Source organism: Meles meles, chromosome 2, assembly GCF_922984935.1.
Source record: "Meles meles chromosome 2, mMelMel3.1 paternal haplotype, whole genome shotgun sequence".
NCBI lineage: Eukaryota > Metazoa > Chordata > Mammalia > Carnivora > Mustelidae > Meles > Meles meles.
The window spans coordinates 110565144-110577954 of record NC_060067.1 but is presented as its reverse complement, the minus strand read 5'-3'; the positions used below and the strand labels follow the sequence as shown (position 1 = coordinate 110577954).

At 33.8% G+C, this 12811-nt stretch overlaps 1 protein-coding gene across 1 annotated transcript in view; it reads right to left on the bottom strand.

The window, feature by feature from the left end:
- Nucleotides 1–5640: 5640 nt before the first annotated feature.
- The window catches only part of EIF4E (eukaryotic translation initiation factor 4E), a 44438-nt gene continuing 37267 nt past the window's right edge, over nucleotides 5641–12811 (bottom strand). The window contains exons 5-7 of the mRNA XM_045997146.1: nucleotides 12681–12794; nucleotides 11261–11400; nucleotides 5641–8928 (exon numbers count right to left, since the gene is read on the bottom strand). Of these exons, the coding sequence (XP_045853102.1) occupies nucleotides 8814–8928; nucleotides 11261–11400; nucleotides 12681–12794 (369 nt within the window). The 3' untranslated portion in view covers nucleotides 5641–8813. The remainder of the gene's footprint in view (nucleotides 8929–11260; nucleotides 11401–12680; nucleotides 12795–12811) is intronic.

The window sequence follows — 12811 nt, the reverse complement described above, 5'->3', positions numbered from 1 at the left end:
TAAAACTAAAAGAGAAAAAAAAAGGTAACCTAACCAAGTATAGACAAACAGTGAAGGCTTTATACTTTTCCATGGCCGATGTGCCCAAATGGTATAAACTGCTTTACATTTTAGGGTGGTGCAGTTAGTTAAGCACTGGACTCTTGATTTCAGCTCAGACTGTCATCTCAGGGCCATGAGATTGAGCCCTAGGTAGGGCTCTGTGCTCAGCACAGAGTCTGCTTGGGACTCTACCTCTCTCAGATAAATAAATCCTAAAACCAAACAAAACAAACCTGCTTTAATTTTAATAGGTTCACATTACCAGGGATATTTCCTATGGTATTTTTTCAAACTGCAGATTGTGACTAATTAGATAAAGATAAAGACCAGCCTAAGAAATGAATGAATGAAAGAAGGAGAGAGAGAGAGAGACAGAGACAAGGGAAGAGAAACGAAAAAGAAACAGACAAGGGAAGAGAAACGAACAGATTAGCACAGAAAAATCTCAGAATGGGTCCCTCACAGTAAAGTTGAATACAGCTTGATAAAACTTGTTTTGGGATATATATATACACATATAAACTGAGCCACAATATTAAATGTATTTCTTATTCTAGGTTGTGGTAAGAAAGATTTTGAAAAACGCTGTTTTATGGGGCGCCTGGGTGGCTCAGTGGGTTAAGCCTCTGCCTTCAGCTCAGGTCATGATCGTGGGGTCCTAGGATCAAGTCCCACATCGGGCTCTCTGCTCAGCAGGGAGCCTGCTTCCCCCTCTCCCTCTCTGCCTACTTGTGATCTCTGTCAAAGAAATAAATAAAATCTTTAAAATCTTTAAAAAAAACAAAACAAAACAAAACGCTGTTTTATGATTCAGGACTCCTTCAGTACAATCTAGATCCATCTCTGAAGATGTGGTGACATCCCATTCAGGTACACATCTTTATCAAGTTCAACTTTCACATAAAGAATGTGCAATCTTACTCCAAAAACTGCTCCTAAAGCATATGATCACAAATATAAACAGTTCTTCAGATAAATGTCCAGAAGTAAAACTCACTGGTACTTGAAACCAATTAAAAGATCACTTGAGAAACAGTATTTGCCACAGCTAACAGAACTTCTTGCAATGAAAGAAAAATTCCCCTTTTGGACAGTGAAGATATAGAGCATTATGCCTTAAGGTATGGTCCATGGATCACAATAATCACTTGAATCACTTGGAAACTTCTTAGAAATGCAGAATTATAGATTTGATTCCAGATGTAATGAGCAGAATGATTCGTGTGCAGAATGAGAACAATCTTAAAGACTGGTTGTCAATGGGCACAGTACCACTGAGCACTACCATACTATGGAAATTTATGGGCTACTTTGGTTGTAGCAATTACAAGTGGAGTAATGCTGGCATTACAAATAAAACAATACACAGAACAGATATACACATCTAAGGACTATTATCTCAAACAACATTCAAACATCCTGCCAGACATTCACATAACCTTTTAAAAAAATCTATTTGTAACAGATTTTGAATTGAAATTTTGAATTTAACTATTACATAATGTCATCTAACCAATTTTTGCACAATCTTACCATACTCTTAAATTTTCTAGAAATACTGAATGTAAATTGGATTCTTTTAGTCCAGAACTTTACTGATTATTATTCACCATTTCAGAGTAACAATAGCTTACATTTAGGACTGTCACATTCCTACTAATAGTAGGTAGGTCAATTATCAGACATCATTATGTAGATATACTTGAGCTAAAATAATTTTACTAAAAACTACTTCCCTCTAATTTCCCTTCTCTTGTTATTCAATATATTAATATCTCTATTATTCTCAGGGCAACTGGGTGGCTCAGTGGGTTAAGGCTCTGTCTTCAGATCAGGTCCTGATCTCAGGATCCTGGGATCAAGCCCTGCATCAGGCTCTCTGCTCAGCGGGGAGCCTGCTTCCCTCTCTCTCTGCCTGCCTCTCTGCCTTCTTGTGATCTCCCTGTCAAATAAATAAAATCTTAAAAAAAAAAATCTCTATTATTCTCTAATTAGGGTATTACTTTTTCTTTAAAACGTGGACAAGCAAGCTGTATCACCCACGAATTTCACACTTCAGGATAAGAATGTGCAATGATACATTCCCTTTTATATATGGGGTGCTGTATCTGACAGATTTAAGAACCCCTGATTTAAAGATTTATGCACATTACCATCCCCCTAGATCAGGAGCACTTAACACAAGGACATTCACACTAATTAATCCATGGAGTGGCTTCAGGAGGTCAACAAAGCTCCCAAATACTATGTATAATTATATATATATGCATAGACACCCTGGAGGGGAAACATGTAACTTTGTTCCATCAAAAACTATATACCCTGAGACTCTATGTACTGCACTGGATTATAAACTTTAATCTCCAAAGGTAGTTGAGCCCCCTAACTAGTTACATTTACAGAACTAGTCTGCATCACTTTTTCAGCTTACATTGACATTTTTTTAAAACCCCATGAAAGAATTACTATAGAATGTCAGTTACTGTATTATATACGCTACAGGTGTTCTAGCACATGGCAGTTTTTTTTTGAAGACCCATGGAGATGCCTAGTAGTTATTACACATTCACAATGCACCAGAAACTGCACTATACTCTGTACAACCTCAGTTGCCTCCCAACTGCCCTCTGAAGTACCACTTGTTTCACAGTTGAGGAAGTTGACTGAGAGAGCTCAACGAATTTGACCAAGTTTATGTACCTAAAAGAGAGCAGAATTAGAATCTGAACTCAGGCTGTCAGACTCCAGAGCATGTATGTGTGTGTGTGCTTTTCTGGAGCAGGCAGCTGTATTTTCCTTTGATCTTTCTATGGAATATTGACTGGATCCTGTCAAAGTACTTTGGCATAGCCTGTTAAAGTACTTAGAGCAAAAATTGTGGCCACAAATGGCAGTTGCCCAAGCATGATATTAGTATCTCTGAATTACTTGCTTCTCCCTTTTATTTGGTTACTAGAGTGATTTCATGCAATGAATGCATTTTTCATGCTAACCTTACTCTGGCTTAATCTTTTCTCACATTTCCCCCCTTTCTTCATTATTCTACTCCCTAGTAATAAAACAAGAAACAAATAAATGCATACCACATGCTGCTTTCGATAATACAGTAAATATATTAGCAAGAGTCCTACAGAGTGAGTACAAGCTTTCTTGGGTAACTCAAAAACCACTCTGCAATCATTTTTATAATTAAAAACACCAACTATCACTTTGATAACAAGTACATAAGCTCTAGTACTTTCCAGTTTGTGAAAATCCTGGTTACTCTGCTTTCAAAACAGCAGTAAGTCTTAATATGCAGATAAAATAAGCATTTGAGGACATGGGCAAAAAGGAGGGAGTTCAGCTGGGGAGGTCTTGTAACATAAAAATCCAGAAACTAAAAGGAACAATTAGGAGAAACTGCAGTGGGCTCAGAGATACGGTATAAACGTGGAAGGTGAAAGGAAATAATTAACAATGCACATACTTAACTTTATTGATAATAAAGCCATCAGGAGGAAATGGGAAGAGAAGATATTTGGCTTTTGCCAGTAATATCATCGCTACCATTTACAGTAAGGATCAGACGTTAAAAAAAGAGAGTAATAAGGGTCAGATAGTAAGCATCTTGGGCTTTGCTGGCTACAATCTCTATCACAATTAGTCGACTCTGCCACTGTAGCACAAAACAGCCACAGACATATGTAAACAAACGGATGAGGCTGTTTTAATAAAATTTAACTTATAAAACAGAATGCAGACCAAATGTAGTCTATGAGTTGGCAGTTTGCTAACCTCCGACACAAGATATCTAATAGTGAGGGAGAAACAAATCTGAAGCACAAGAGAAAGGTCATGAATAAGAACAAATAGTTGGAAGTCACTGTCACAAATAAAGTGACAGAATGGATAACCTAAGATTAGCAGAAATGCAAAATATGAATACTTAAAGACACTTTATGAAGAACAGCACTTCATAAAAAGCATGAGGAGGTAAATAATTAGCGGTTTCCTTAAAGTAGAAAAAACATGTGAAATGACAACTTGTGATTCCCTTAAATGTCATTCTGGCTCAATTACAAATCCCTTATGCTTGAGGAAGTGCAGGACACTGCAACATTTAACCATAGTTATTATCTGGAAGGCAAAGCCAGAACACAGAAAAGGTCACAAATGTGTATGTAATACACTTAAGGCCTTGACATGAGACAACCCAAAGCAGGGTCAGGTTGGAACAAAATCTTGTACCTCACATATTTTATAGTCTCCTATACAAAAACAAAATCCACAGCATTTCACAGAAACTATTTACTCAAAATTGAGTCAAAGATTGAAAACAAAAATAAAGCAAAAGAATACCCTTAAAAACAAAACCGAATGCCAAGGGAAATGGTTTTGACAATACATAGATGTGTTTGGGAAATACTCTCATTTCAAAAATTATGAAGTTAAGTTTATTACACTGCTTAAAAATAAAACAGGGTCCAGTATCAATGTATTTGATTCAAGCTTTTTCAATGTTTACAGGCCTAAAATACAATAGGTCTTACTGCTTGTCTTTGGGAAGAAGTACAATCTAGCAAAGAAACCACTGTATTTAAAACAAGTCATAAATATTGGCTCATTAGAAGAAAGTAAAGCAATTAAAAACCAATAAAAAAAATCACAAGGCCAAAAACTGCAAAACTTGTTAAGAAGCACTATAGGACACAGTTACAGAACTGATGATGACTCATGTATGTGGATTAGAACAGTATGGATGGGGAAGGGGTAGAGAATATGTGCCCCTGCTAGAGAACACAATACTATTTCCTTTACACAAACACAAAAACTCAAGTATACAAAGGTAAGACTACAATTTACACTGACGACTATAAAGGCAAAAACGACAAGCTCTGAATTAGAAGAAAACAGGACAAGATTAAAATGTGAAATTTGTTCCTCTCAATTAAAAAAATAGCAAACCATAGTACCACACGTGATCACGTGCCTGCAATTTCATTTCTGGCTTCTAGCAATGGAATAGTGACAGCAACATTAAAGTCTAAACTACTTGAAGTACGAGGAAGGTTGCCTGATGTCTACTTTGGAATTCATAATAAGCAGGATACCACAGCATTATTTAAAGATATACAGTTTAGGACTGAAATTTTGACACCAAGTCCAATCGTTGTGAGGAGATGAGGTGTAGAGAAATAACAAACCTAGCTGTTTCAGGGAAGGATGGGCAAATGAGCTGGCCTTGGTTCCTGAGGAAAACCACCTAAGAGTAATGTTTCTCAAATTGTATGTGAAGGACCAGTTTTAACCCTTAAATTGCACTCTGTCAAAAACTTACTTTTGTAAAATATATTTTCAAAAATTATTAGATTACTGATCACATACTTTAATGTGATAGTAGTATCAAACTGCTATAGAATGCAGACATTCTCAATTTCTACACTGGTCCACAGAGACACTGGGTAACAATGACCTACCATTTTGTTCTCTAATGTCACTCTGACTAAAAGCTTGTATTAGTCTAGAGAGTCTGACTTTGAGTGAGAAAATTTAGCTCTCCCCCCACTAAATAATGAAGAGAATCCATAACAATTAGAGATAAAAAGTAGCACAGAGACTGGTCATTAACTTGTTTTAATTTTAAAATTTAAAACATTGCATTATCATACTACCTTAGAAAATTAAATTATCCTTTTAAATGCAAGCTATAGCTCTTAAGAATGTTGACTCCTATCGACTTGAAAATTTTGCTTTACCAATTATTTTAGAACAGAATATAGACACTTAAAAGTATATGAAAATTTTCGCTTAACTTATATAACTATATAACTCATGTATCTGTAAACTCCTGTTATCTTTGTCTCCATGTTCTCAAAACTCCCCCAAATGACTTAGTTGCTTGCTAACAGGGTGAGCCTAGAAGGCCTATTTTAAGTTCCATTACCAAAGGAAGTAAAATGAAAGAAAAATGCCTGGCCTATAACACGACTACAATCTGATGTGATTTACTATAGCCTATAAGATAGGCTCTACACTGATAGAGTATAATGTGATTTATAGGGTCTCTGTAACAAAATCCATTTTGCAACTTAAAAGCTATAAAGTGACTTACATCCTCAGTGCTTCTGTTTCATCTATAAAATGGGGACAACAGCACCTACATCAAAGGATAATTGTGCAGGTTAAAGTGCATGTAAAGTGCTTAGAACACTGCCTGGCACAGATTAAGTACTATATAAGTATTGTAATTATTTAATTCTTACACAGTATGTCTCAAAGCCTTCTCTAGAACTGAATAAACAATTAAATTGGTTAAATATGTCACATCCCTACAATTAATTACAATTCTTTTGTTAAAAGATTTTAATTCTCTATTATGAAAATATATTTATTTATAATCTCCTATTGGACAGGGAGAAAAAAGATAGAAAGTCATGTACAGTCTAATCTTATATTTAGAAAAGATGCTAATGAAGTTATGAAAAGTTGCAAGTCACTGTAATACTTATGTGGCATCTGCCAAAAGTGACTCAGTAATTCATCATCCTCCCCACCCACTGGGAGAAGACTTAAAATAAAACTGATTATGATTCTAAAATGGTGAGAATAAGGATAATCAAACGAGTATTATAAATCAGGTTTTAAAAACAAATTTAGAAATGTGTACATTTAATTCATTATTCCTCCACCACTCCTGAAAGCTGATGCTTCTTAAAATGGACTACCCCTTAGAATTAAGGAAACAGAGCACTGATTTCTAATATATTACTCTAATCCCACCCACTGTCAACACAGCACCACCACCACCACCATGTATATATAAGCTCTTGTAGTGCTCACAACTATGTATCAACACAGACAATAAATCACCTTAACCAATCACCCAAGCTTAAGCAGCAGATATCAGGTACAGTCTATAGAGATTATAAACACAAAAGATTCCATATTTATAGAATACTAAGTAAGAGGTGTTTGTGGTATTCAGAGTACTCAGATAGTAGCCTGTGGTACCCTTTAAGCTGTTTTTAAATTCTTCAATGAAATCAATACTATTAATTTCATGTTTACTATATACAGGATTTTTGTCAAACTTATTAGTTTTTAAATTAATTCATAATCACCATTTAAAGAAAAAATTTCCTCTTATCTAATGATTTTCATTCTATCTGTAAGTTCAGCTGACCTTTTTGTCTATAACAGCCATATTTCATTTTATCTCATCAGAAATACAGTTATCTATTATGTACAAAGTTTTTCACATGTGCTTTCAAATGCCTACAAAGAGTAGATCAAGTTTTCAAATTTACATAAAACCACACTACACCAATTTACCAATATAAATATAAGTCTTCATACCTATTTATTCCATTCTATTTAGACAGTAACACTAACAAAATTCTTAATGTATATATCCCCACCACCTGTACTCCTTCCCTATGCTATCATAGTGACACAACAGAACATCTCAATTCAGCAACCAAGTTTTACAACTACCATTCCGATCAAATGGTAATGCACCAAGATAGTAATTCTCTTGAGTTTTAACACATTAAGAGTACATTTACCTAAGACTGAAGGACCATGCCTTCCTGCATAAAAAACAAAGATAGCCACATCAATTTAATTCCATACATATGGTGCTACCTATTCAATTTATTAAAAATTTTAATAAACATAATAATCAAAACTAGTGCTCCAAACTTATGCTGTTCACGTGGAAGACACTACAAGAAGACACAATAGAGACTGCCTGGCAATAAGAGGTACAAATTCCTTCCATAGAGATGGAGAAATAAAAGGACAAATCTAGTTGTCTAAAAGACAATTCACTGTACACATTTTATTTACAGTTTTGTACACTGTCTTAGTATGAATGGGACCGCTTTTCTACTTGAGCCATTTTTTAACCAAAGCAAAATAACCTAAGTAATACAAAGTGTTAAAATACAGCATAAAGATACAAAAACAGACATACTAATTCTAATTAGGAATGTAATTATGATGTTACATTTTTTATAATCCACAATTATGTTTAGGAAATCACACAAACATAGATCACTGATTTGAATGAAATGCATAAATTTGTAGCAAAGCTTTGTAGTTACAAAAAAACAAAAAAATTACCAAAGAATGCACAAAATTAATGTTTATTCCACCTTTGTGTCATATTCCTGGATCCTTCACCAATGTTACATGAGGAAAAAAACAAAAGCAAAACAAATGAAAAACTGAAATCAGAATCACTAATGTTATCAAGTAGGGAAACAAATAAATTAAAATCTAGCAGCCATCAGCAAGAGTACAGCAAAGACAATGCTGTAAAAAGAAACAAAGAAAATTGCTAGAAAACTGTATGCATCTTTCTCTTTCAAACCAGCAAAATATGCTCCTGCATACAATGGAACATAAACAAAATTTTTTTCCTGTAAGGTATAGAAACGCAAGTTCTTTTCTGAATATTGTGGATACGTAAAATGTGTTTGTAATGGTAATTCTACTAAGCTATTACAGAGTGGGCCAGGAACACACTTATGGATTCTGGGGATGATGTGTACTGTAATTCTTTGATTGGGATAGTGGACACTCTAGCCAAAATTAAAAAAAAAAAAAAAAAATGAACACAGAAGTACAAGACAAAGGCGAATGAGACTTCTCTTATATCTTAGCAACATTTAGATGGAAATCAAATTTAAATGCAGTCCACTCTGCTTTTGAAGAGGCTTTGGTTCAGCTCCCAAATCTCGATTGCTTGACGCAGTCTCCTATGAGAATACTCAGAAGGTGTCTTCTTAAACAACAAACCTATTTTTAGTGGTGGAGCCGCTCTTTGTAGCTGTGTCTGCATGGGACTGATAACCAATCACTATCTTTGGAGGAAGTCCTAACCTTTCCTTGTATACCCTCCTAGAAGAAGAAAAATAAAAATAGTAGACATTAATTTTCATTCACACACACTAAATTTATTACTGTTCTTTACATAAAAAAAAAAGTCCAGAGCATGAAAGAGGAAACTGCACACCCTCTTCCTTTCAGTAAAATTCACCCTTCATTTTACAACAATTTCAGTTAATCACTTAACTAGTATCTGAGACCTGTTATGAAGTACTGTGTAATTACTAATAAATCAATAATAAGTAAAGCGTGGACAGTCCCTGGGTGTTCATAGTATTTGATTATTTGCAAATAATTACAAATACATACAGTGGAGCTGTATCATATGCATAACTTTTTTTTTTTTTTGCATAACTCTTTTATACAAAATTGCCTATGTATCTACTTTAATTTAATTCGCGGATATAAAATGCTACAATGATATTTTGCATATAAACCTAATAAATATTGTGTATTACTACAAATTACATTTACCACACTTACTTTATTGTATTTTCAGGGTAATTTAGAACATACATGACTTCTGCTTTAAATACTAACTCTGCAACCTAATTTTCAAATAACATGTGACTCTATTTTAAGAACAAACTATGATGAGTGCCAAAATGGGTAAGTGTAGGGGCTGTGATATTGTATAACAAGGATAATCTAATCTTGTCTGTGAAATAAGAGAAATCTCCCCTTTAAAAGTCATGAGGATGGGGCGCCTGGGTGGCTCAGTGGATTGGGCTGCTGCCTTCGGCTCAGGTCATGGTCTCAGGGTCCTGGGATCGAGCCCCGCATCGGGCTCTCTGCTCCACGGGGAGCCTGCTTCCTCCTCTCTCTCTCTCTGCCTGCCTCTCTGCCTACTTGTGATCTCTCTCTGTCAAATAAATAAATAAAATCTTTAAAAAAAAAAAAAATAAAAGTCATGAGGTTAAAAGTAAAATGCTGAGAGAAAGAAGCACATATGAAGGCTGGGGAACAAAATAAGGCTATGTGGCTATAGCTCATAAGGAAAAGGAGTATAGCACGACAGTGTAAAATTGGGGCCAGATCACAGAGAGCACCACAAGTAAAGTTAGGAATCCAGACATCTATTCTTAAGAAAAACAGCAACACTTCAAAAATAAACACCAAAATAAAGATACACGTTTATACATATTGGAGCTAAATTCTCCAATATGATACTAGGACAGTTTTTATCCATACTCAACCTTCCAGAAGATTCTATTACCTTCCCTCAAATAAAGTTTCTAAAAACAATTTTATGATAATCAAAATTGTAACTATTATCAGATTTATATTATGATACAGTGTATTCCCTTCTATTATACTTAATCATTAAAAATGCCAGAAAGTCAGAGCACTGAGCCATATAACTTGGAAGGGTTTAAAGAAAAAATCCTCCCTTGAAAAACTGAAGTCAAATATTTCACAAAGATTTCAATAATTTTTAATACTGACACAAATACAAGATTTTCAAAGAAAAAAATTTGTACTTATTTTTAAACTGTTTTAAAATATTAAATCCCCACAACTAATAACTTTTGATGCTGACAGGAAGATTGAGAATATGACCACAAACAACAGTCAACTTTTCTTTAGAGAAAACCTCTGTGGAATGAAATCTGGTAGATCTCCATACCTTTTAATCTAGAAAGAAATTATGTTCACAGGAGAATTCATAATGTTTGGAAAAAATCACAAAGGGCAAACCAAACATTTTGTGACCTATGACCAATACTTAATTTTAAAACAAAATTTAAAGTCAAATTTTACTAAGTTAAATGTAATAAAAAGAAGATCCCAGTTAACAATGACCAATATGAGGGTGGGGGTGGGGTGGAAATGACAGGCAATTTTTACAAGGAATAATATTCACAAACAAAAAAATTAAAAACATAAAAACATATTAAAAATATGGTCAGAACTAAGATCACTTATCACTTAAATCTGACCGGAAGTTTATGTACAGTGTACACATATGTACACAGAATGCACATACATTATTTGCCAATACTCACTGAATTACTAAGAGTATTAGAATATTAATGTTATGATTTTAAAATAGAAAAAAGACAATACTATCATATGATAAATGAATAAAAGTCTACATGCCAAAATAGTGCACTCTGGAGATTGATTCTATACTCCCATTGTGAGGAAAAAGAAATTTTACAGAACAAAAAAAAAAAAGAATAAGAAAATGGTAACACAGCAGTTTAAGATTTTAACTTTAAAACATTATAAGGAAAATAATCATCTACAAATCCAAGTATTTTTTAAGCTATAAATAACCATACTTTAACTTTTAGTTATCTTAATATATTTTTATCTTAGTATTTTAAACAGCAAAACTTACCCTATATGTGTAACAGCCTCTCTGTTTTCACATTCAGTAGTCCATATTGCTATCTTATCACCTTTAGCTCTAACATTAACAACAGCTCCACATACATCATCACTGTAGTCATCAAAAGATTCTCCAATAAGGCACAGCAGCTTTAAAAAAGAAAAAAATTCAATCCCAAATTACATTAAATAAATTATACATTGCTTAATGAACTACAATGTCTCTTTAAAAAAGTTTTTAAATCAAAAGTTAACTTTTTGAACGTCAAATTATATTTATGTATATAGTTCTTTGTCCTGACTTTTCAAAAATTCATTTGTGTGTTTAATATCAAGATCATTAACAGTTGTTTTAGCTTTTTAAGCAAGTGGGGCAATTGAGGTCAGGGCAAATGTCAAAGGCAAATTATCTTAATATTCATTTGCTCTGCTGCTGCTTCAACTTGCCAGCAAACAAATAATAATGGAATCACTGAATAGTTGCTCATGCTGCCTCTTGTTCTTGCTGTTTTTCATGAACACAATTTTTTTTATTGTGGCAAATATAAAATTTACCCATTTTTACCATTTAAAAAATGGTTTTTTTGATTTGAGTATGGACGACACAACATTAAATCACTTTTAACCATTTTTAAGGATATGGTTCAGTGGCATTAAGTATATTGACAACACTGTGTAACTATCACAACCATCCATCTCCAGAACATCTGTCATCTTATAGAGCTGAAATGACTTTAAAGTGGAATTCTAAAATGGATTTACTGATAATCTCCCCCCAAAACAAAATTAATCTCATTAAAAAAAAAAAACAAAACAAAAACGAACCAAACAAAAAACCCATTCATTGAAATACTGATGAACTACTTAACTTAGTAAGTGCTAACTATAAATGAAACACTATGACAAGTGCTAAAAATCCAAAAGAGACTATTATCCCTATGTCTGATAGGTTGGGGTTTAGAACTTCTCACTAGAGAAAATGACAATTACCTTATATTTAATGTATGTCTTATAAAGCCAAAAGTTCCAGGTTATATCACAATATATAGGATCAATTTCATTGTTTGCTTCAATGATCTAAAAAATTTAGTATACAAAGTAATATTCTAAGAGGGCTGTAAAACTTATATCATACAAAATGCAAGGTTCCAGAATTCTGAGGCTAATGAAATGACCAGGATGAGCTTACTATGGAAGGTGAAAGTAAACTGCCTATCTCTTTATATCTGATTTGTAATATGGTATGAGGTTTCACTGTACCAGTATGTAAAGTGTAAAATACACAGTATACACTGATAGTACAAAATTAAAGCTGGCTTAAGATTTTATAGGGTGGGCATCCTTATCTCTTAAATTAAGTAACCAATGTAAAATGTAATCCAAACTAAGTTTTAATATTCCAAAACTGCTTTATAATTTTAAAACCTTACTGTCTCTAGCCAAAAGCGATCCAGGTCACTTCGTCTCTGCTGCTTGTTCAATGTAATTAGCCATCGTCCTCCTCGTTTGTTTTTCTCATCTTCCCACATAGGCTCAATACCATCCTACAAGGTTAGTAGGT